The 23,917-nt window shown below is 37.4% G+C and overlaps 1 protein-coding gene across 3 annotated transcripts in view; it reads right to left on the bottom strand.

The window, feature by feature from the left end:
* Positions 1-23,917, bottom strand: part of kif5ab (kinesin family member 5A, b) — a 113,823-nt gene that overhangs the window by 52,782 nt on the left and 37,124 nt on the right. For all 3 annotated transcript variants that reach the window (XM_047348164.1, XM_047348165.1, XM_047348166.1), the window contains exons 5-11: positions 21,422-21,470; positions 20,365-20,420; positions 18,477-18,564; positions 18,141-18,265; positions 13,479-13,583; positions 10,181-10,329; positions 7,611-7,759 (exon numbers count right to left, since the gene is read on the bottom strand). In XM_047348164.1, coding sequence (XP_047204120.1) covers positions 7,611-7,759; positions 10,181-10,329; positions 13,479-13,583; positions 18,141-18,265; positions 18,477-18,564; positions 20,365-20,420; positions 21,422-21,470 — 721 coding nt within the window. The remainder of the gene's footprint in view (positions 1-7,610; positions 7,760-10,180; positions 10,330-13,478; positions 13,584-18,140; positions 18,266-18,476; positions 18,565-20,364; positions 20,421-21,421; positions 21,471-23,917) is intronic.

The following is a 23,917-nucleotide window of genomic DNA, read 5'->3' as shown; positions in this document are numbered from 1 at the left end:
AGGGATTATGAGGTTTATCTTCTTCACGGTTCCCCTAAATAAAAATACATTTACATATCAGATTCAAGATGGTTCAGTGTCAAGGGGAGGCATCCATTCCAACAGTCTGTCATCTAGCATTAGCTCAGATGGCACAGTCGTTGATATTAATCAGAAAATTTAATATGCTCTTTTCACACAACAATGTCAGGATGTACAAAATACACTGTGATTTGGTACAAAAGCTGAGCTAAGTATGTAGGGAGAGGAAGAACTGACAGGAAATATAGGTTTACTTTTACTTAAGCTTAATTATCATATTTAAGATGTGCCATTTAAATGACAGGAAAACAGGAGGTTAAATACAGTCAGTCAGTCAGTCATTTTCTACCACTTATTCCATAGTGGGTCGCGGGGGAGCTGGTGCCTATCCCCAGCAGTCCATGGGTGAGAGGCAGGGCACACCAAGGACAGGAGGCTAAATACATTTATTAAAATAACTAAAAGTTCGTTCGTTCGTTCGTCGTCTTCCGCTTATCCAGGATAACTAAAAGTGTTAAGAGTTTTATAAATACATGTATAACTTAGATCTTTTAAATGAGAGTTTATATATTCTCTAACCAGGTTAGCAGAATATACACTAATATATAACAAAGACAACAAAGAACTGTAATATCAAAGAACAATGTAAAAATGATACAGAACTCCTAATACATAATATATTATTTGTTGTATCTTGAATCATTACTTTTTTTATTTTTTTATTATATTTTAAATGAATATCAACCTTTATTGCTGTCACAAAAACTCCCAATCTAAGGCTTTGAGTCATGACATGATGAAAAGGAAAATAAATTAGTTTGTTTTCAGCTGTTTCTTTATTTTATGTCTCACTGTTAAAGCTGCTTTGTGTGATTCACAGTTTAAATAATAGTAATTTCGGCTCCCGTCTCTGAGCATCCACTGCACTTTAAGTGAAGGTCTATTTAAAAAATATTTTCGTGTCACGTTCCTTAGCAGATAGTTGAGCAATCTCCCTCTGTTCTATTATGTTATTGCCTAACATACATATAAGGAACTCTTTATGCATCTACTCAGGTCAGATAGGTGAAGGGTGTGAGGGAAACATTGGTCGCTCTTATTCTTATGCATACAACTTCCACATGCACTTTTGCCCATCTACAATGGAAAGGTACGCTACAAGATGAAACCAGATTAAATGTAAAACAAATCTGCAAGCAATTAAAGAGAGACAGACCTGAAGAAAATAAAGATAACACTTTCTGCACCTTTATTATTGGTCCCAAAACCTCCTTTTTATTGATCACAGCCAGCCAGCCAGGGTAGCCTGAGCCATAGTCGTACTGTAGTTGCTGTAAGTCCTCACTGTTGGGGAACTTCCAACAATGCTATAAGCACCGTTCTTGACTATGTAAACTTTAATCTCTGTGTATGTCAATGTTTTTAATGCAATCAATACATTTTGCATCTCATTTTCCTGTGCTTGCAGGTATCCCTGTCCAAGTTGTACTTCTGTTGTCTTTGTCCTATTCTCTAACTCAGATGGGCAACAGTTTAAATTCAGGACTGGTGTCCTGAATTTGAAAACTTTGCAGCAGAGAAAAATCTGCACACACTTATTCAAATGAATTGGTCAACAAAATCCTACTGAATGTTTGGACAGGCAGTTTTTTGCAACACAAATTAGCACATTTATAATCGGCGTCATCTTTTTGGAGAACTTTGACCTTAACAAGGCTGTTTTTTTGTGTATGTGACACGCTTGAACTGAGCACAGCACTCCCAGCTATCTTTAAACTGCGCTCTATTCACAAGTAATAGCTCAAGTAATGAGACATTTGCAGGGTAAACTGTTGCAGTTCTCTGCAGGAAATCAAAAGGATTTTCCCTCGAAAGAGAGATATTGGTGTCTGCATGTGTTTCTATGGTGCACACTTATTAAGCCCATGCATGTCTTTGTGAAAACCTGTTGCTGTTGATACATAAGCTGTATAATGTTTCTCCCTCAGTGTCTCACTTCAAGACTCCCCCTCTTAGCTGCAGCTCATTAAATTAATTAGACTCACCTGTTTAGAGTTCCATTAATCACTCCTACAAGTATATACTGTAAGCTCCCTCTTTCATTCATGCTTTGCTGGATTCTCATGTTTTCCCTCCTACAGTCCTTGTTTCCCAACATGTATCCTGTTTCTTCCTGTTTGTATGCTGACCTGCTGGATCTTCTCCTGTGATGACCCATTGCCTCCTGGACTCACAGCTGTAAGTTTCTGTTATTTGCTTCTTAAAATTTGTTGCTTCATCAAAGTCCCGTATGCCAGCAGCTGGGTCCTTATCTGATCTGAACACAAACATCAGCTGGAAGTTTCCACAGTCAGTGATAATTTGGGTAGTCATGTCATCTGTTGGTGTTGGTCCACTGTGTTTTTAAAAAGTCTTAAGTCAGTGCAGTCATCTATTAAGAAATTTTGAAGCAGCTCATGCTCAATAAATGTGCTGACATTTATTGAGATCCTTTGTTGAGATGCTGATTTAATTTTCTAGTAGGACTTGGCCTCTTGCTACACTGCCAAAATCACCAAAACCTGATTTTATGATCAAAGTATCTCTGCATTTTATTGGCTGGCAAATTCTCTTCAGCTTAACCTCAAAGAGAATCTATCAAGTATTGCCACAAGGATGATGAGATACTAAACAGTTTTGCCAGAACTTGCGAGAGAAACACGCAACCAGCAACAGGCAATCCACCATGTGTAAAACAGAGACAACTTGTAAACAGTGTAAATGTATACACTTATTATGGCATTATACATAAGCAACAGTACAATTATCGCCATACAAATTTTACATAAATTGAATTCTTTGAGTAACTTATACTTTTAAACTGATCAAAAAAAAGTGCATTTTGCATATGTAACAGCAAAATGACAAACACAGTCAGCAAATAAACTTCTTTAAACTCTGTTTAAAGGAAGACAAACATTTTATATTTGTCCCCCAATTATTTTCACGCTGTCTTGTCACTTGTTTCCCAGACACTCTGGGATCTGGCATGGCTCTTTCTAATGGCATTAGTGAATGTGTTTGGGGTGTGCCGAGTCAACTCGGACGGGCGCGATGATCAGGAAGGGGAGGCGTGGAAAGGACAAACTACCTACCGCTTGTGTTTTGCTTTATTGAGGGGAGCTGGGATATAATCAAGGGGTTTCACTTGCAAAGAAAGCCAAACCCAAATAAGCAACTTCAGGTTGAAAAACAAGCCCAAAAAACTGTGACCCATGACTCACGAGAATTGCAAGCGACTTTAGAGAAAAACAAAGCCTATAGTCGCTTATAATAAGCAGACTTGGCAACAATGACACCAAAGCCAACAATTCAGACAAACTGAGGCTACTATTAAAGTAAGCTAAGCTTTCTTAACCCCAACTTTTTTTTGTGCTGTAAAGTTACCTCAATTAATGTATTTATGAATTTTAGATTTTTTCTGTTTTTGCATTTGTATTTTAAAAATATGAGGCATAATAATCTTTATGTAACAAAAATCCCATCTAAGGACAGACTTTGTAAATTGGTTTGAGCTATGAAGATATTTGTTAAAACTTGAAACATCTTCTTATACAAATAAACAAAAAACAATAAAAGATGTTCATTTAAATAGGAAAATTTTCTGTCAAAGTAACTTCACTAACTTTGCTTTCTGACGACTAACATTTGGTTGGACAATATGTGAATGAGAGCATCATTACTGAGTTTCACCATATTTGATTACAGATTAAGTAAGCAAAGAACAAGAGATAATTAAATAGATGTAAATAAGCTGCTGGCAAAGACAGCAATTACAAATGCTGCACAATTACATAATCAGTATGAGGTAGCAAGTCTGTTATAAATTTTATGTAAATTAGCCCAATTATACAGTTATACTGACATGAATTGTGGACTTTTGCTGAATTGGCTTGTTTAAAACTGGCATTGAATTGTTTTCTTCCTTCATAAAGTGCTTTCTTTGTACTCTGTAATTAAAACTGACTTGGAGTTGGCTCTCCACTCTGGCAGAGGATCTGCTTATAGAAATACAAGTAATGCAAACTGAGCAAATATTCCTGCTTGAGACAGTTATTTTTTTGGGCCAGTCTTGATTAAAGAGCTCAGTAATGTAGTGCTGTACGGAGGTCAACAGCATTCACCTCCAAGAGTCTCCGACCAGAAATGGGCAGCAGTGAAAAGACCTGTGGGAGGGCGAATAATCTGTTACCTTTAAAATTCTAAGAATCCTAAGAGCAATTGAGATATAGAGAAGAATGGTTATAAGTGAAGCTACGGGATAAAGCTATAAAAGGATTTATTTCCACTCATGAATTTTCAATAAAAATGTGTTACAGTTCATTAAAATGCAGGTCAACCACTGGGGGAGTTATCTTCACAAGAAACAAAGGGCAGAAATTAGATTTATGGCTTGAATGTCAACCGATCACCACCGCTGAGATCACTGACATTTGAAAAGTCCAACAGATGAGAGTAGATGCACATCTTTGTGTGTGGGTGTGTGAATAAAAGGAAATGCTGGTGTTTGTGTGTGACAAACCCTGTGAGAAAACCACTCTAAGTTACGACTTTTCCATGGTTAAGATGGTCAGGATATTTATCTCAGTACAAAGTGATGGGAAATCCAATTACACAAAGTGTGGGAGTTTGAAGAATAAAACGAAAGCAATAGCCAGAAAGCAGTGTTTATGTGTTTTGGGCACAAGTCCAACAAACCTGTTTGGCCACCTTCCTCCTATATCTCCACTGACAGGTATTCGGATTAGATCAAATAAGGTAAAATCTGCCCTTAAGTGGAAGGAAAAGCTATGCCTTCAGGCTGGTGAAAAATTCATTCCTGTAAGTGAAAAGTCATCCATGCATGAAAAAGGACAGGAACAGGGACATGTTCTGTAGTCATTCTTCTCTGCAGGGGTTTTTTCTGCACTGACACCAGCTTTTCAACTATAAGTACGGCAATATTTTTTATTCAAGTCATAATGTTTAAATGGAAAAGGATTTAGGGTTCTTCAGTGATATAGAGCAGAATTTAACAATTACTGCCTTGGAAATGATACAATATGGGAGAATAAAGAAAAAGCCTTAAACTAGTAGATAATAAACTAACAATGGCAAATCATATCTTTCATCATTTCAGTAGTTTTTGAGATATAATATACATGTATTAGTACACTATCATACCTCAATAGAATATTTGCAAAATAAGTTGTTGGATTTTTATCACACAAAGCAGGGAAAAAAACAGTACCTTTAATCATACTTTTTTGGAAAGTTAGACTTTCCAGCCAGAGAAAAGCAAACTATTTGGTCCTTTCAGCAAGGCTTTATCAGAGGCTCTGGTCATTTTACTCTTTTGTTATTATGTAATTTTGCAGCCACTCATCACCGGACTTCTCATAGACTCCATACATCTTTTCGTGCTCATTTCAACTCATTTCATGCCCTGATTTAAAGTACCCTTTGATTTAAACTGGTTTTCTATAAATTAAACATAATCTGCAACATGGAAATGTGTTTATAAGAAACCCATAACTAATATCCACCAACGGAAGATTGCTCAGAGTTATTTTGGGTTGATCAGGGGCCACACTCTCTTTTATTTATGAAGAATTATTGAGCCCAAAAATAGATCACAATCACAATCAATGGTAATAGGGGTAAATAATTATTTAAAAGTAATATCCTATTTAATAATTTACCAATATTGTGAATCTAAAACAGAAACCAGATGTGTAGATACACTGTTTAAAAATAAATCTTCTCCTCACTGTCTGACTAAAACGTTCCTGTTTTAGGTCAGTCAGGACCACCTGAATTATTTTCATTTGCTAAATGCCAGAATAATGAGATGGATTTTTTTTTTAACTATGTTCAAAATCAGAAGCTTACATACTTTAAGATTACTAAGGTTTTAACAAGTTGTAGAAGCACAAATGATAACATGACCTAGTAAGATCCTTAGTTAATTGGAGGCAGACCTGTGGATGAATTTCAAGGCAACACCTCATAGGAAAAGCGACCTTGTGCGATATTATGCGAAAATAAAGAAAGTCAGACAGACAGGATATCAGGAAGAGAGTTCTAGGCAGGAAAGCCAGATCACGGTTTACAAAATGCACTCAGGAACAAAGACCTTAATTTTTGGAAAGATGTCCTGTGGTCTAATGAAACTAAAATTCAAGTGTTTGGCCATTATGACCATTGTTATATTTGGAGGTAAACGATTAAGCCTGAGAACGTAACACCAGCTGTTAGGTACGGGGGTGGTAATATCATGTTGTGTGGGTGTTTTGCAGTAATAAGGGCTTGTGCACTTTACAAGACAGATGGCATCATGAGGAAGGGGCATTATGTCGAAATACTGAAGCAATAGCTCAGGACATTATACAGAAAGTTAAAGCCTGGGCCACAATGGGTCTTTCAAATGGTTGATGACAAAAAGCATAAAGCCAAACTAGTTACAAAAGGGCTTAAAGACAACAAAGTCAATGTTTTGAATGCCCATCACAAAGCCCCGATCTCAGTCACATTCAAAACGTATGGACAGAGATTAAAAGGTTTGTGTATGCAAGGCAGCCTACAAACCTGACTTAGTTACATCAGTTCTGTCCAGTGGAATGGGCCAAAATCCCAGCAAACTTGTGTGAGAAGTTTGTAGGAGGATATCCCAAGTGTTTGACCCAAGCAAAAAGCAATTTCATCAAATACTAAGGAAATGTATGTAAACTTCTGACATTGAAATAAGTTTAATAAAAAACGAAAAAAGGGTCTCATTATTCTGACATTTAGCTAATATAGGTAATTTTGGTTATTCCAAAAAAACTAAGAAAGGAGTTTACCCTCTTTTGATGTCAGTAAAAATGTTTTTTCTTTCTATAAAATGTCTCCATAATTTATTAAAAATACTAAACCACCAAGAGAGATATAACATGTGATAGTCCATTGTAAGGGCATGGGTTTGAGTGTAGGTTTGTGGGTTTGAAATGGAAGTAGCTGTGGATCAAATGGCAATGACTGGTTGGGTCATTGGGGTACAAAATGGCACAACACCAATTAACCCGAAACGTCTTATCAGCCCACAGGTTGGTGCTCCAACCCAGGCTTTCTAAAATTTTGGAAAGTGTGGTCATTTAAAAGTGTCAGGTGATGAGAATTTTAGCTCATTGTCCTTTTGTGTTTTTCCAGTTTTAGTTATTTCATAACTGACTTTCATTGTGTCGTCTGACACAAGATATTTTGTACCAGCCTTGCATCAATTCATACTCACCCTGGAAACGTAGAGCACCAACTTCCACAATAAATTATTCAGAATATTTTTGAATTAATGTTTCATGGCCTTCTGTAAGAAAATGGGGTTAAATATCTTCAGTTAACTTTTTCTGTCAGTATAAAGCTTTGCTTTTGAATTTCATTGCAGTAAAACTGACATCACACAGTATTCATTAAAGTTACTGTCACTTATATCAACATTTTACAATTCTTACATGAAACACAAACACACAAGCAGCCATTTTCACCGTTTCCTTGCACAAGTATGTATGAGTCAGTACGATCAGTGCAAGCATTACCGTTCCTCCAGTGGTCCAGCTCAGCTTCAAGTCTTTGTATAGTCTCCTTCATTGACCTGTTCTTCTCCTTTTCCTTCTCATACTTCTTCTTCCACTGCTCTGCTGTTAGCTCCAGATTCACTGTGACTGTGTTTCTAATGGTCTTGGCTCTAATTAGAGGGCATGCAGCAAAGAGAAGGAAAGGGCGACCGGGACAGACAGTAAAGGAAGGAGAGAGGAGGGAGGAGGTAGAAGGGACAAGATACAGTAAAAAGAGAGGAAAAAGGAAGTGTGAGGGAACAGAGAAAATGTCTGGCAGCAGAGTGAAAATTGGCTTGCATCTCATTAATTTGTATGCAAATTGGGAATGTGCAAATAGTGTTTGGTGTGTATAGGGTAAGGAAGCTACAGTGGCCTGGTGTTCACAATACATGAAGCATTTACATTGAAATTATGCTATTGTAAGTTGGAGAGGGAGTATGTTATTGTGCTGTTAGCAAAAATAAGAGGCATCGTTTATTAGAAGGATGTCCTATTACTTAATTTCACCCTCCAGCTAGAAAACATAGTGCTCTTATACAAGTAATTTCTACTGTTTGCAAGGCAAACAACAATTTCTGCTGATTTCTTTTCAAATTAGACCTTGGATAAAACACATGCTGAACAAAATGAAGGTAATCAGACATACTGTGGCTAAAATTCCAACAATAAACATTTATCCTAAAGAAAACAAAATAACAAAGACAGCTGATCACGTTCAGTTGCTTGTTCATAAACATGTAAACTATTTGATTTTGTATACCCTTTATAAAGAAAGAGTACAAATTATTTACATTGAAGTTATTCTTTGTAACTAGATCTCATTTAACAAAAAATAAAGAAAACAGCAAGAGATTAATTAGTAAGTTCCTTTTTTTGCATCTGTGAGTTTCTTTATGAAAAACCAATTAAACGCTTGACGTCCCCCATCTTTCATCACTTACAGTTTCAGTCAGATGACCCATTCATAAATGTCAAATTAACTTGGGGCTTTTAATGACACATTCAAACCATTCTTTTTCCAGGTTTCCAGGTTTTCCAGGGACACAACATACAATTAAGTGCAAACTTATTCATATCTCTGGCAGATTTAGATTTAAACAGATTTTTAAAATTTGAACAAACATGTTTCTTCTCACTGGAAGTAATGCTAAGATTCTGGAGCAGCCCAGCCAGAGTCTGAGTTTAATCCAATGGAGAATTTTCAAAGGGGCTAAAGATTAGGGTGATGGCAGAAAACGTTTTAACCTCAAAGACTTGAAGCTCATTGCAAATGATGGATCATCACAAATACCAATCCAAACATGCAAAAAGCTGGTCAGCAATTATAAAAATGATCTATTTTTATTATTAAATTTTCTTCATGCTCATCTCAAGTTTCTGTCTGTCCTTGTGTCCCACTCCAAACACATACTTTATGACATCCACTGATTGTTAAGAAGGGTATTAATAATTTTCAATATGCCTTTTTTATTCAAATGTAAATAAAAACATATCTTTTTAGCGAAACTTCTTTTACGTTGTTTTATTACATTTTAAGAGAAGCCTGTCTCATTCCCTATCAGAAACAAACTAATTGGTTGAACTAAAAGACTATTAAATCTAAATCTTCCAGGGGTAGATTTAACTTTGGGTTTACCTGTGCCACCTTAATGGTTCTTCTCTAAAACAAGAACTAGGTTTACAACTGTGAAAATTATGGTGAATTGTCTATTTCACACATTGTCACAAACATACTCAAATACATGCAAAAACACCAATTTAATATTTGGATAAGTGTACCTTAGTCAGTTGCAGAAAAACCAAACAGTAAGCAAGGTTCTTGCATAATCTAACAGATATTTGCCCGTTTTTCTTGGTAGAACTAGTATAAATTGTTTAAATTGCTTCTGCCATGAACCTTTTTCAACAAGGTTAAGATTAAGTAGGACTGGGTTTAGCATTCTATAATTTTGCTTAGACAGTCAGCTTTATCTTTTCCAAAGTTTGTTTTGATTTTGTGTTTGGGATCATTGTCCTGTTCAAATCTCCAGGTGTGTCCAAGTTTCAACCATCTAACCTAAACTGTCATGCTGAATGTCTGGGACATTGGTGCTTTGGAAGGATTAAAAACAGGACTCTCTCTAAATTCTTCAACTTCATGTAACGTCAGCTGCTCCTTAGATGGGTGAAACGTGGACCACGGTGTTTGTTTCAACAGGACAATGATCCCAAACACACATAGAAAAAACTATTGAAAATTGGTGGACTATTTTTAAAAGCAGGGTGCATGTCAGGAAACTAGCCAATTTCAACAAACTCCATCATTGCAGCTGGCAAAAAAAAGTGTGGTGTTTTTCTGTAACTTACAAAGGAAAGTTTATCCAAATAAATGTGGTGGTGTATATATTATATTTATATTTATATTTATATATATTTTAGTGAGGGCCAAGAAAAAAGTTGGAATAGCCCAGTTCAGTGATTTGTGAAGCATCACAAGCTGACAGAGATGTGTTTTTTTTTGCACATCAGTGCAGCATCTCAGCGCTACCGAGCCCAGGGATGCATGTTACCGTTGGCCAAACATCAGCGTGGATTTAGTCTCTGCATCATTGTAGCTGGAAGGAGAGCAACAGATAAACATGGTGGTGCGGCAGTTCCCACCCAGCGAGTCCTGCAGAATGCGAGTCATTTTGCTGTCACGATACGGCACGTGGGATTTCTGCAAAGAGTCAAATGGAGGAAAGAAGAAAAGGAATTCTAGATTGTGAGAAAGACATCAAAACAGACAGAGGATAAAAAACAGCCCTTTGTTTAAAATATCTGTTTTTCACATGGGAGAGAAGAAAGACAGAGAAGAATCCTCTCTTGCAGCTGCATTATTCAGAGGAGTACCAGTTTAACCTCCTGAATGCACTCTTAAAGACTGTGTCCTTGCACAGTGAATAGGAAATGAATGCTCACATATTTCTAACAGATTGGTTTAACTTTTACAGTCTGTCAGCCTTTTTCCATGTGGTTTCTGAGGAGTTTTCTGGGCTTGGAACGACCACAGAGTGGGTGAAATGGATCATATTAGCAGCTGTAGTAGAGTATTGAATTTAAGATAAGAGGAATAGAAGGCCGGCGAACGTGTCACCGCAACACTCACAAGAAACAAGAACCACAAGTCGTATTTTTCAGCAGTTTTACTCCTAGTACCAAAAATGTCTTTCTTTATCTATTTTTGTTGCATTTTTTTGTGCAGGCATTGCAGTTTAGGAGACTCAAATGAGTGTAGTGGTAAATCAAGCTACATAAGTGTACATAGATAATCTGCATCATAATCACTCTAACAATCCATCAAAGTTTCGGTGTGAAGGCTTCTTTACCTACCCCACAGAACGTTTTTTATCATGCATTTAAAAAAGCTCTTGTATATTTCTCAAAATAAGAATTATTTTAGCCATCAAATAACCTACAAAAGGCTAAAGATTATATATATTATTTAACATGCTACGGTCTATTTCCTGATTTAATAAAGTAAAAGAAACACTAAACTAACAAGATAGCACAAAGATGCTAATGCTTATTCTGCAGACTACTACAGGGAAAAATAAAAAGTCTTCTGAAAAGGAATAAATGTTAAAATGTTGTCTAACCTCATGAAAGGTTTGACTTCTGCCTTCTCTGAATTCTAAAGAAAGGAAATTATTTTATAACACAGAATAAAAGTTGCCTTTATTAGGGGCCATCCGGTCTCTGTACAAGCGGAGCAGGAGTGTGGTTCGTATTGCCAGTCCTGTTCATAACTCTTATGGACAGGATTTCTAGGCACAGCCAAGGGCCAGACGGGGTCTGGTTTGGGGACCAGTGGATTTCGTCTCTTCTTTTTGCAGATGACGTGGTCCTGCTGGCCCCCTCTAGCCAAGACCTACAGCATGCGCCGAGTGTGAAGCGGCTGGGATGAAGATCAGCTCTTCCAAGTCAGAGGCCATGGTACTCGACCGGAAAAGGGTGGCTTGTCCTCTTCGGGTTGGAGGGGAGTTACTGCCTCAAGTGGAGGAGTTCAAGTATCTCAGGGTCTTGTTCACAAGTGAGGGGAGAATGGAGCAGGAGATCAACAGACGGATCGGTGCGGCTGCCACAGTAATGGGGGCGCTGTGCCGGTCCGTTGTGGTGAAGAGAGAGCTGAGCCAAAAAGCGAAGCTCTCGATTTACCGGTCGGTCTACGTTCCTACCCTCACCTATGGCCATGAACTTTGGGTCATGACCGAAAGAACGAGATCCCGAATACAAGCGGCTGAAATGAGCTTCCTCCGTAGGGTGGCCGGGCACTCCCTTAGAGATAGGGTGAGGAGCTCGGCCATCCAGGATGGGCTCGGAGTAGAGCCGTTGCTCCTCCACATCGAGAGGAGTCAGTTGAGGTGGCTCGGGCATCTATACCGGATGCCTCCTGGACGCCTTCCTCGGGAGGTGTTCCAGGTACGTCCCACCGGGAGAAGGCCCAGGGGACGGCCCAGGACACGCTGGAGGGACTATGTCTCTCGGCTGGCCTGGGAACGCCTTGGGCTCCACCCGGAGGAGCTGGAAGAGGTGTCTGGGGAGAGGGACGTCTGGGTGTCTCTGCTGAGTCTGCTGCCCCCATAACCCGGTCCCAGATAAAGCGGAAGACGACGAGTATGAGAATAAAGGTTCTTAAAGATAATTTTTTTCCAAACCACTAAGACAGATAAGTTTTTAAAGGATCAGAAAACTTCTTATTATTGTGTTGATCTTTTTGTGTCACATTTAACTTGGTTTTTGAACCAATTATTCTTACAGTCCAGTTTCGCAGCTTGGCTAACTGGGAAAAACCAGAAGGTTATGGTGTGACAAGGAGGTGATGGCTGTATAACAAAGTCAGAGTCTCAGCACTCAGCTAGACTGAAAGCCGGAAGATTCCAGGGAAGGAGTTGTCACAAGGGTCTGATCAACCAACCAGAAGCAGACTTTGGAAAATGTGTGGTCATGCCTTATTGGTTGGACACCCAGTGAGAAAAACTGCCTCTAGTATTTATTTGTCCACCACATTCTTTAAACTACAAAGAAAGAATGTAAACAATCAATCATTATAGGTGAAACACCATCTCCAGGCTAAAGCTGTTCCACAGTCTATTTAATTGAACTAACCAGGAATTAATTTAAAAACATTTTAAATTTCTAAATTAGCACTTCAGAAGCATTTCTATACGTATTCACGGGCATTCTGACAATACTTTGTTCAAGCATAACACCTCAGGGTCATAATAATAATCATAAGTTAAAGATTCAGACACCATCAGCTTAAGATCAAATGTTATTGTGGATAACTGAAAAAAACGTATGTTAGGGATATTTTAGGTAAAAAGCAGTTATTGTGGGTAAACGGTTATATCTGGTGTTTGTAAAGACCATCTAAGCTATTTGTTCTTATTTCTACTGCAATTTCCCACTGACCAGAGAATTCAAAACATACATTTGCATAACTTGATTTAAGACCTCATATCAAAAGGCAACATGACATTTATAGATACAGGATGAGACAGTTATTCTCAGCTCAATTTTACCAACGAAGCAAATCACTGATAAGAACGTACATTTTTCTCCAACAATGGTAAGTTTACCATTCGTTATATGACATTGTATACATTTACATCACAATCAGATTTGTTGATAATAAACCAACTCTCATATTTGAGGTGTTAATGCAGTTCTGATCTAATACTTCAGACTGATTCATTGCAGCCAGGATACATTTTCTTCTAATGACGAGCATGAGTTATCTGTTTAAAACAAAAAATTAACAGGTCAAGCCTGAAGCAGCTCCTGATGGATTAAAGGGGGTGCAGAGCATTTCATATTTCACCATACCGTTCCTTCAGCCAAAGCAGAAATGACGTTCCCCAGAGCCGACAGAGACTTGTTGATGTTCTTGGCCTCATCCAGCACCGCTCCCTCTGCACCTGTCTTACTGACCTGACACAAATACAAAACACGGCAGAAATTAGTTCGTTAACTGTTTAATCCAGGCAAATGACATCTGTTTCTAATTTTTATTGCAAAGTTTATGCAGGTAACAGGGAAAAATGGATGCATACTTTATTGACAAGAAAATGTCAGCTTTATTAGTGTTTAAGATAAAAATAAGATCACACATAATTATCACTTAAATGTCTTAACATGACTTTTTATTTTGATATTTATATTGCATTTTTTAGTTTGTAAAATAATACATTGCCTATGTTGCCTCTTAGAAATTTTTTATTTATATTTAAATCCTGTTTCTGATTTTATTCAGTATTTAAGCAGCTGAAGAGAAGAGAATCTGAAAGGATTCTATATATATCTATAGCAGTCCATCCGGCTTTTATGTAGTGCTTCATTATATTATACTTTTAGTTTTACTGTATTTTCTTGATGGATGGTCACACTTATAGTACATTTAAAAGACCCCATACCTTTTGAACATTTTCGCATTTTTCCCCACTATAAGCACAAATTTCACTTTATTTTATTGTGATTGTATTAAACAAATCATCACACAGGTCTTCAGAGAAAAGGATTATTTGTACTGACATTAAGTCACACACAGGTGAACTCTATTTACCAGTTAGGTGACTTGTAAAGACAGGTTATTTTATTTTATTTGGGGTTATTAAAGCAAAGATGGCTTAATACAAATCAGGACTACAAATCATTTTTTTGCTAATCAATTTATATGTTGACTAGTTTGTTGATGAACAGCTCAATACCTACCCCGCTACACCATGAAGGGTGTACAGCTGTACATGAAGAAACATTTGTTAAATAGGCAGAGTGGGATTTAATATAGCTCCATTGCTAAATGTCTCTTAGAAGACCAAATTATTTGTCTGTGACAAAATAATCCATATTTTAAGTAAAACATTTTCATTCATTCATCTTCTATACCGCTTTTTCCGTAGTGGGTCATGGAGGAGCTGGTGCCTCTCTCCAGCAGTCTACGGGTGAGAGGCAGGGAACACCATGGACAGGTTGCCAACATTTTATAGACTCAAAAAAACTAAATGACTGCAAAATAACTTGGGCAACTTTATTTTTCATGTTTAGGAATACTTTCCTAAGATCAAAATTAATTTAACAACCAAACAAATAAATTAGTATAGTGTAAACTGTTAATAAGTGAAAATGTGAGAGGCAGTCATCAGATTTTCTGATTTCTCCAACACAGTCAATCTTAATGCATGGTCTACAGTATCCTAATTGTCATGGGATCCAATTAGAGCCAGATAAAAAGGAGCTTAATTACAGGAAAAATCTGTAGTGTGTACCATCTTACTTTTTGTACTGAAACGCCATACTTTGGTAGAGCAGAACCATTTCTTCATTGCCCCCCAGGGTTGTCGGAGACAACAAACAGATGCAACATCATCACTTAAAAGCTACAAAACAGCCGTCAGCATCCACCAGGACCATATAGCTCTTTGCTGCTCTTAGTACCCACTGCTCCATGTTTTACATCAGTCCCATAAACTTAAGACTATATCCACAAGCTAAGAGTCAGATTTAGCAGTGTCTTTAAATGTTCTCTCTGTGTGTGTGTGTGTGTGTGTGTGTGTGTATGTATACTATATTGCTAGTATTGGGTCACACCACCAAATCAATTAATTCTGGTGTTACAATCACATCCATGTCTGTAAGTGTATAAAGTTTGGTGTGGAGAAACTTGACTGCCCTGCACATCGACCCTCTTGAACATTTTGGGATGAATTAGAGCTGAGGCTGCATCTCTGGCTTCTTCATCTAACTATGAACACACTCCTAAACCTTGTGGAGAATGTTTACAGAATAATTAAAGTTGCTTTTGCTGGCAAAAGTGAGTCCATCAACAAATTGGGCCTCATAGATTAAGAATAGAATGTCTTCTAATTAAATGTACATGTAAAAGTAGACAGACAAATACTTTTGGCACTATAGTGTATGCATGTGTATTTCTATCTCTCTAACTACTTAGCATGTTTAATGTGAAGTTACAAAAAACTATAATAAACAAATGCAACCCCTATTTTGAACCAAAATCCACACTAAACTAACTTCCAGTCTTCAGTCTCTGTCTATGTTTTGTTTCCTGAAATATAGACAAACAAAAATCCAGTGCAATATTAAATGATATTTATAAAATGTTTCTAGGGTAACATCTTGAGCATCAACCCACTGATTGTATGATTTTTTTTTTACCTGAAAATGCATCTAATTCCATTGTTTTTAGCCAACAAACATCATATATTGTGAGGTAATTGGCCAACAAAGTCCAATATTAAAGAAATAGGTCATATTTTTTTAAATGGTCCGTTCAGAGTTTATTAGCAGTCATCATCTTGCTAACTTACTTGACCTGAGACATTGACTATCTGCAGGCAAATGCTCTCTAGAAGTTGATGGCCAATCAAATTTGAATCACAACAGTGCACTGACAATATGGAAGGTTTACAAAGACAGTGGTCGCAGTTGTGAAGCTCCATAAAAGGCTACCAGCTCTCGCTCCAAACAAGCAACCTCTTTTAAAAAGAAGAGAAGGTATCAGTCTGGATAAAACTAAAAACAGCTAACTTCGAAGTGGGTTTTTATTTAGTTATCAAATTATAACCGTGTCCAGCAAAGCTTCATCTTCAGGCTTAGAATATTAAGTTATATAATTTATGCAATAATTCTGGATAATGTGCTACAAATGTGCATGGATGAAAGTTTTTGTGTGAAAGTTGGAATATATTTTACTCTCTAGCCATGTGTCAAATAGGTTTTATACTTCTGAAAACTGTTTATTAATTCATGTGGTGTATTATGCTGCAAATGTGTTCATGAAAAGTCAATGAAGGCATCAACACATAGTTTAATGTTTTTTCTTGGAACTATGATCAAAAAACCCCCGCTGAAAGGAAAAAAATTTTTTTTATTGTAAATAACAAAGTAGAAGATAAGCACAAATGGTAGAATAGTGAAAGCTATACCAAAGAACATTCAAAAGTATTGCGTTTGAGAAATGTAATATGATAGAAACAAAGCTTTTTAAGATGACACTGTTAACATGTCATTATCATAACAACATAATATAACATGATTATCTTTTCTTAGGATCATTATTAAAGTTTCCCGCACTAGCATCAGATGATGTAGTACGCTACACAAATACAGGCAATGGCTGCTGTAAGTTCAAAATTCACGGTTTTGATTGATTATACTGCGTGTTTTATACCCTGTGAGCGTGACATGCCATGTTTCTTTGTTTGTCATATCATCTCATCATCAGCCTCCAGTGCATCTATCTCAAGTGCATCCACCCCTTTTTGAATAATGGATGATCTCTTTAAGTGCTGCTGACACTGCTTTCACTGCACCTACAGTGCCTTCCAGCAAGAAAGTCCTTGGTTTGAATCCCAGCACAGAGATCTTTCTGCTTGGAGTATGATCTTTCTGTGCAGGCATGGGTTTTCTCTGGGTACTGCTGCTTTGTCCCATAGTCCAACAATGTGTGTGTTCGGTTAATTGGTCTATCTAAATTGCCCTTAAGACTGAGTGTTTGCATGTGCTTCTGTGTTACCCTGTAAGGGATGTTGGTTGCAGAGAACCTCTGTGAACTTTCCTCAGAGTCCCAAGAGTCCTTTGAATTGCCTCGGCTCTTCTTAGACACCATTTGATGAAACATAGATGAGTTTTTCTGCTAACATGATCAAAACGTAGCAATGTTAAAAGCAGACATCTGGGTTGTACCTTACCGTTCTATCAGATTGTCCCTTTGACTGAATGATCTCATTGGGTTTGAGAACACATTTTCAAAGGTCACTATTAAAGACCACAGACAAACTTTGACTTTATTGTAAATGACTAATAACTTTCTAGGTCAATTACCTTCTAGTACAAATGTGAAAGTGGTGTCAAAGTTCATAAAACAGCATTTGAATTAACCTTTGTAATATATTTAAGACAGGAGTTGTTTTACAAGAGTAGAATTGTGCTTTGGTCTTGGCTAATCTCTGACTACCCGTTAATCCTAAAACAATTTAATTGAAGATTCTAACAGATGCAGTGCAGTTGGTAGCACTGTTGCCTTGCAGCAAGAAGGTCCTGGGTTTGATTCCCATCCGGGGTCTTTCTGCATGGAGTTTGCATGTTCTCCCCGTGCATGCGTGGGTTTTCACTGGGTACTCCGGCTTCCTCCCACAGTCCAAAGACATGCCTGTTAGGTTAATTGATCTCTCTAAATTGCCCTTAGGTGTATGAATGAGTGTGTGCATGGTTGTTTGTGTGTTGCCCTGCGACGGACTGGCGACCTGTCCAGGGTGTACCCCGCCTCTCGCCCATAGACTGCTGGAGATAGGCACCAGCTTCCCTGCGACCCACTATGGAATAAGCGATAGAAAATGACTGACTGACTGATGATTCTAACAGAGTAAGTAAGATATTTACTGGTGATAACCTCTAAAAAGAATCCCTCTTAATGTTAATATTTTAACATTAACTTAATGTTTTCAAAGAAAATACCCACTTATTTCCTACCTTCTCACTCCCAGCAAGGTCAACCAGGTACAGCTTCCCGCACAGCTTCTGCTCCGTCTCTACGTTTTCTTGTTTGATGTTTATCAGGAAGATGCTGTGACTGCGAGAACTATGCTCATTCATATCTAGGCGTAAATATGAAGAAGATACTGGGTCAAACAGAGTAGCTTTATTCAAATTTTTTCTTAATTTCACTTATTTTTCCAAAGACAGAATGAAGTTGATTACTCCGCACTCTGCACTTCACAAATTATTCATCCACAGAAACAAATTCTAACATGAAATGTGTGACAGCATGAGCGTCGGACCATCAGGAAGATCAACGCAGTGACTCACTGGTGACAGCAACGTGACGGTTGGCCTTCCCCTCATCTATCACGTCCATCACTTCCTCAGGACTGGTGACAAACCGTTCTGTGCAGCCCTGAATGTATTGCATTAGTAGATTATATTAATACACTCTGTTCTGTAACAAAGACATGTTCAAAAAGTGTATGCATAGATGAAGGTACGTATATACATAAATCATTCTATGTGCAAATCAATCCTGCCATGTGCACAACCTATTTTTAGTTATACCTACAAATAAACACAAAAGGCAAAAATACTTGCATAACCCCACAGATGGGATTAAATGCTTTTCATCAGCATTGCTTCCAGAAATTCCTGTTGCAAGAGTGGGAAATGTACTGATTACTGATTTTCTTGAAGATAGACTGAAGCCAACCAAACAGTGAGTATGCATGAGAAAATTGATGACACTCTTCATCCTGTTCGATGCTGTAATGAGGCAGCCAAATGATACTTAACTGAGTCACTGAAAATAATGCAAACAGTAGCTCTGTTTCTGTCAAATGTTCAGGCAAAGCCAAAACATTAATGATCCTCCCTAACATTAGTCAGTTTTCTCATCAGTAAAAGAAATACAATAAATATATTTTCCAACGCATTACCATGTTGCAAACAAATCAACCAAATTAGATGCAACCTCTGGATGCTAATGCAGAAAAACACCCACAATACAAAAACATCTGGTAAATAGTACAGATTTGAACAATATCCACTGATTTAATGAAAAACAAGAACAAATTTCTGAGGCAAATTATCCAAAAATAATTTGTTAAATAAAATAAATTAATTAAATAAAAGTCAGAATTCTGACTTAGAAGGTTGATGTTCCTCATAAGCGTGCATACCCTTAAACTAATACATTAATAAGGCACATTTTAATTCAATTTCTGCATTCACTCTTATTTGTGGAAGTTTGTCAGCACACCACAAAGTGACCCCACAGATTTCTTTTTCAGCTTTAGTTCTGGACTCTAGCTAGGCCATTCCAAAACTTTAACATTCCTCTCATGAGGTCAGTCTTTTGTTGATTTGAATGTATGCTTGGACTCATTGTGAAGCTAATAACTAAAATCCCCTCTCTATTTAGTGCTGCACACTGATGCTTCGGTGCCAAACTCAAAAGTAGTGAATGCTCAAACTAACTTAAAAGATGTTTCAATAAAATATGAGGTAAAGGGTATGCACAGTTATGCAAGTTGAATGGCAAAGGAGTTATGTCAAATTAAAGACGGACAAAGTCTGGGAATGATTTATCATGGGCTCAGTCTTAGAAGTTTCAACTCTGGAGTTTTAACATGGGAGAGTACACATTTAAAGGCCACTGTAGTTGGAGCAAAAAATAATGTTTATTTGCACATCTTCTGGTTGTTCTACAATAAACCAGAGGCACAGACAGGATTTCATAGAAATGCACCAACAATTCAGCCAAAAATTAGAATTGGCCATGTTTTCATTTATTAGTTCTAATCAAATAAGAAGGAAATCTGATTTTCTTCTTACCATTTTTGGGTTTTAAACACATCCACCAACAGCATGCACTTTGATGCGTTTGTTTTTAAAAACCTGAAATAATATTAACCTAGGAAATACTTATCAATGCATTTTTGGTGTTTTAATGCATAGAAATGAGAGAAATGCATTATTGGATTGCACTGTGAACAGAATTCAGCCTGATCACTGTGCACAACATGTCCCACACGTTTCTAGAAAAGCAAAAATAATGTGCTACAAGAGTGCTACGTCTTTCCCAGAACTGATTTCTGAGTCCTAAGGCAAATCATTAGCTGAAGTAAACCTTTAATGCCAAAGCACATTAACAAGGTCAGAAAGTCTAGTTTGCTGCAAAACTGAATCATATCTGAAGCTGACTTACCTTCACATAAGGAACCCTGTATTTGTCTTCATGCACTGACAAGTTGATTTTTGTTACTGCGATGACATAAGGGAAGAATAAGCAGAAAGGACAATGTCAAATTATTATCCATTTTTGCATATAAATTTAATGTGAACTAATGATTTTCCCTTCATATTTGTGAGTCAACTTCTATTTATGCAGTGTAAAAAAAACTTGGGACAGTCTATAAATGTTTTTAGATTTTAATGAATCTATTTCTGCTAAAGTCACTGAGAGGTTAAGTGGATGTTTTTGTGACAGTCAGTGAGCATTTATGCAAAGGTTTACAGTCAAACCTCTGCAATTAAATTTTTAAGTCATGATTATAGTTAAAATTCAAATAATTATTGTAGACATTTTTCATTGGAGGATTTCTGAATGTAAATATGTGAGCTTTTATAATGCTACAGTATCTTTTTGCCTAACATATTCCCACTCAGGGTGTTTTGTTCATTCATCTGGCTTGTTATTGACTCTTGTTCCTCATAGTTTAAATGTTCCTCTGACTCTATAAACCCTGATGCATACAGATGGAGGTTTTGACCACTGTCTTAGGGTCTATTAAAGATGTAATCACAGGAATGCTTCCCACGGCTCTCCATCCAGGGATGTCCATCGTTTTACACCGGTTGTATTTCTGAGTAATAAGGCCATATAAGCTGCAGTGATGTGTTAAAAAAAAAACTTCACACCATTACTGGCTGAAGCAGATAAGCTTGAAACAGAAATTATGGCATATGATTGTTAATTTTCTTGTTCCTAATTCATTAATTGTATCATTTTTATTACTGTGACAACCAAATTTAGCATGATAACAGTAATTTAGTTTAGCTAATAGCTCATTTTAGGCATAAAAAGACCAAGCATAGACATAAAGGCAAATTTAAAACTCAATTAAAGACAAGAAATGTATTCATTCTTGTCTACCGTGAAGATCATCTTGCATGTGCTCACTGATGCCTCAGAGAGAAACTTTAAGGTTTCAATTGCCCTTCTGCACAGCAATTAACTGTTTTATCAAAAGCACAAAACATACCATCAAGGAGGTCCCGGATCTTTTCCATGTAGATCTCAAAATAGGAGACCTGCAAAAAGCCAAAAACATGTAATATAGATTTTTTCTCTGGCAGACAAACTCAGAATGTAGTACTAAATGCTAAATGAAAGGGGCAACATAGAGTGCCTTCCAAAAAATATTCCTACCCCTTGACCTTTTCCACATTTTGTAATATTAAAACCACAAACTTCAATGTATTTTATTGTGATTTTATTTGATAGCCAACATAAAGTAGTGCACAACTGTGAAGTGGAAGAAAAATGATGCATGATTTTTAATTAGTTTTTTCAAAAACTAAATCTATAAAGTGGACATGTACAGGGGTTGGACAATGAAACTGAAACACCTGGTTTTGACCGCAATAATTTATTAGTATGGTGCAGGGCCTCCTTTTGCGGCCAATACAGCGTCAATTCGTCTTGGGAATTACATATACAAGTCCTGCACAGTGGTCAGAGGGATTTTAAGCCATTCTTCTTGCAGGATAATGACCAGGTCACTACGTGATACTAGTGGAGGAAAACGTTTCCTGACTCGCTCCTCCAAAACACCCCAAAGTGGCTCAATAATATTTAGATCTGGTGACTGTGCAGGCCATGGGAGATGTTCAACTTCACTTTCATGTTCATCAAACCAATCTTTCACCAACCTTACTGTGTGTATTGGTGCATTGTCATCCTGATACACAGCACCGCCTTCATGATACAATGTTTGAACCATTGGATGCACATGGTCCTCAAGAATGGTTCGGTAGTCCTTGGCAGTGACACGCCCATCTAGCACAAGTATTGGGCCAAGGGAATGCCATGATATGGCAGCCCAAACCATCACTGATCCACCCCCATGCTTCACTCTGGGCATGCAACATTCTGGGTGGTACGCTTCTTTTGGGGCTTCTCCACACCGTAACTCTCCTGGATGTAGGGAAAACAGTAAAAGTAGACTCATCAGGGAACAATACAAGATTTGCGCTCCTTGTACCATTGAAACCGACGTTTGGCATTGGCATGAGTGACCAAAGGTTTGGCTATAGCAGCCCGGCCGTGTATATTGACCCTGTGGAGCTCCCGATGGACAGTTCTGGTGGAAACAGGAGAGTTGAGGTGCACATTTAATTCTGCCGTGATTTAGGCAGCCGTGGTTTTATGTTTTTTGGATACAGTCTGGGTTAGCACCCGAACATCCCTTTCAGACAGCTTCCTCTTGCGTCCACAGTTAATCCTGTTGGATGTGGTTCGTCCTTCTTGGTGGTATGCTGACATTACCCTGGATACCGTGGCTCTTGATACATCACAAAGACTTGCTGTCTTGGTCACAGATGCGCCAGCAAGACGTGCCCCAACAATTTGTCCTCTTGATCTCTGGTATGTCACCCATAATGTTGTGTGCATTTCAATATTTTGAGCAAAACTGTGCTCTTACCCTGCTAATCGAACCTTCACACTGCTCTTACTGGTGCAATGTGCAATCAATGAAGACTGACTACCAGGCTGGTCCAATTTAGCCATGAAACCTCCCACACTAAAATGACAGGTGTTTCAGTTTCATTGTCCAACCCCTGTATATATATTCAGTCCCCCTGCATCTATACTCGGTCTCCTAGACTGACATTGCTGCCCATTCATCTTTGCATAATAGCTCAAGCTTAGTCATACTGGGTGGAGAACATCTGTGAACAGCAATTTTCAATTCTTGCTATGGTTTCTTATTTGGAAAAAACTATAGTTTCAGTTTATTTTATACATATTATATATGACTATAAATAGTATACAGAAATAGTGCCCCACTAGTTTTGGGGGGGATAAAAAATGCTTCTGTGTCTATGCCGTATGGTGTGTTCATAGATCTTAATGACACATTTCCAAATTCTATTCTACTATGACAGTTTTGGGATTTTTCCAACAGTTTTCTAGAATTCGGGACATTTCAGCACAAAAAATGTACATAGTTAGGTTCTATTTTGTTCCCAAAGCAAAACAAGACAAATTAGGAAATAATCAAAAATCTGGAATAATCAAAAATCTGGAAAATGGCACTTTTTAGATTCTCAAATGAATGTACATTTATTTATCTATTCTCAGTAAATAATTACAAAACCAAAACTGTCCAGCAAGTTTCACACAAATTTCAAGTTGTGATGCAGCAAGTCAATTAAAAGTTTTTAAAAAATTAAATCAATGTAGAACGAAACCTTATCTTATTTTACGAATCCAGATCTTCATCTTTTAGATTATGGAATAGGAAAGGAAGTAATTGAACTGAAACATTTCTTGAAGCTCAGTGTTCTTTTTTATACTCATCAAGACCTGAAAAATCATAAAAGCAAATTTCAAACTTTTCAAAAACCTTTCCAGACTGGGTAGGGACCATGTCATGATGCTGTAATGTTCACCAACAAACCTCTCAGGCCTGGATTTATACTGGAATTAAATTGAACACCTGTTTTCTAATTAGATAACCGCTGGAGTCAATAGG

This window comes from Girardinichthys multiradiatus, chromosome 20 (assembly GCF_021462225.1).
Source record: "Girardinichthys multiradiatus isolate DD_20200921_A chromosome 20, DD_fGirMul_XY1, whole genome shotgun sequence".
NCBI lineage: Eukaryota > Metazoa > Chordata > Actinopteri > Cyprinodontiformes > Goodeidae > Girardinichthys > Girardinichthys multiradiatus.
Note: the sequence above shows the minus strand (reverse complement) of the source record. Positions and strands in the feature narration are given on the sequence as shown.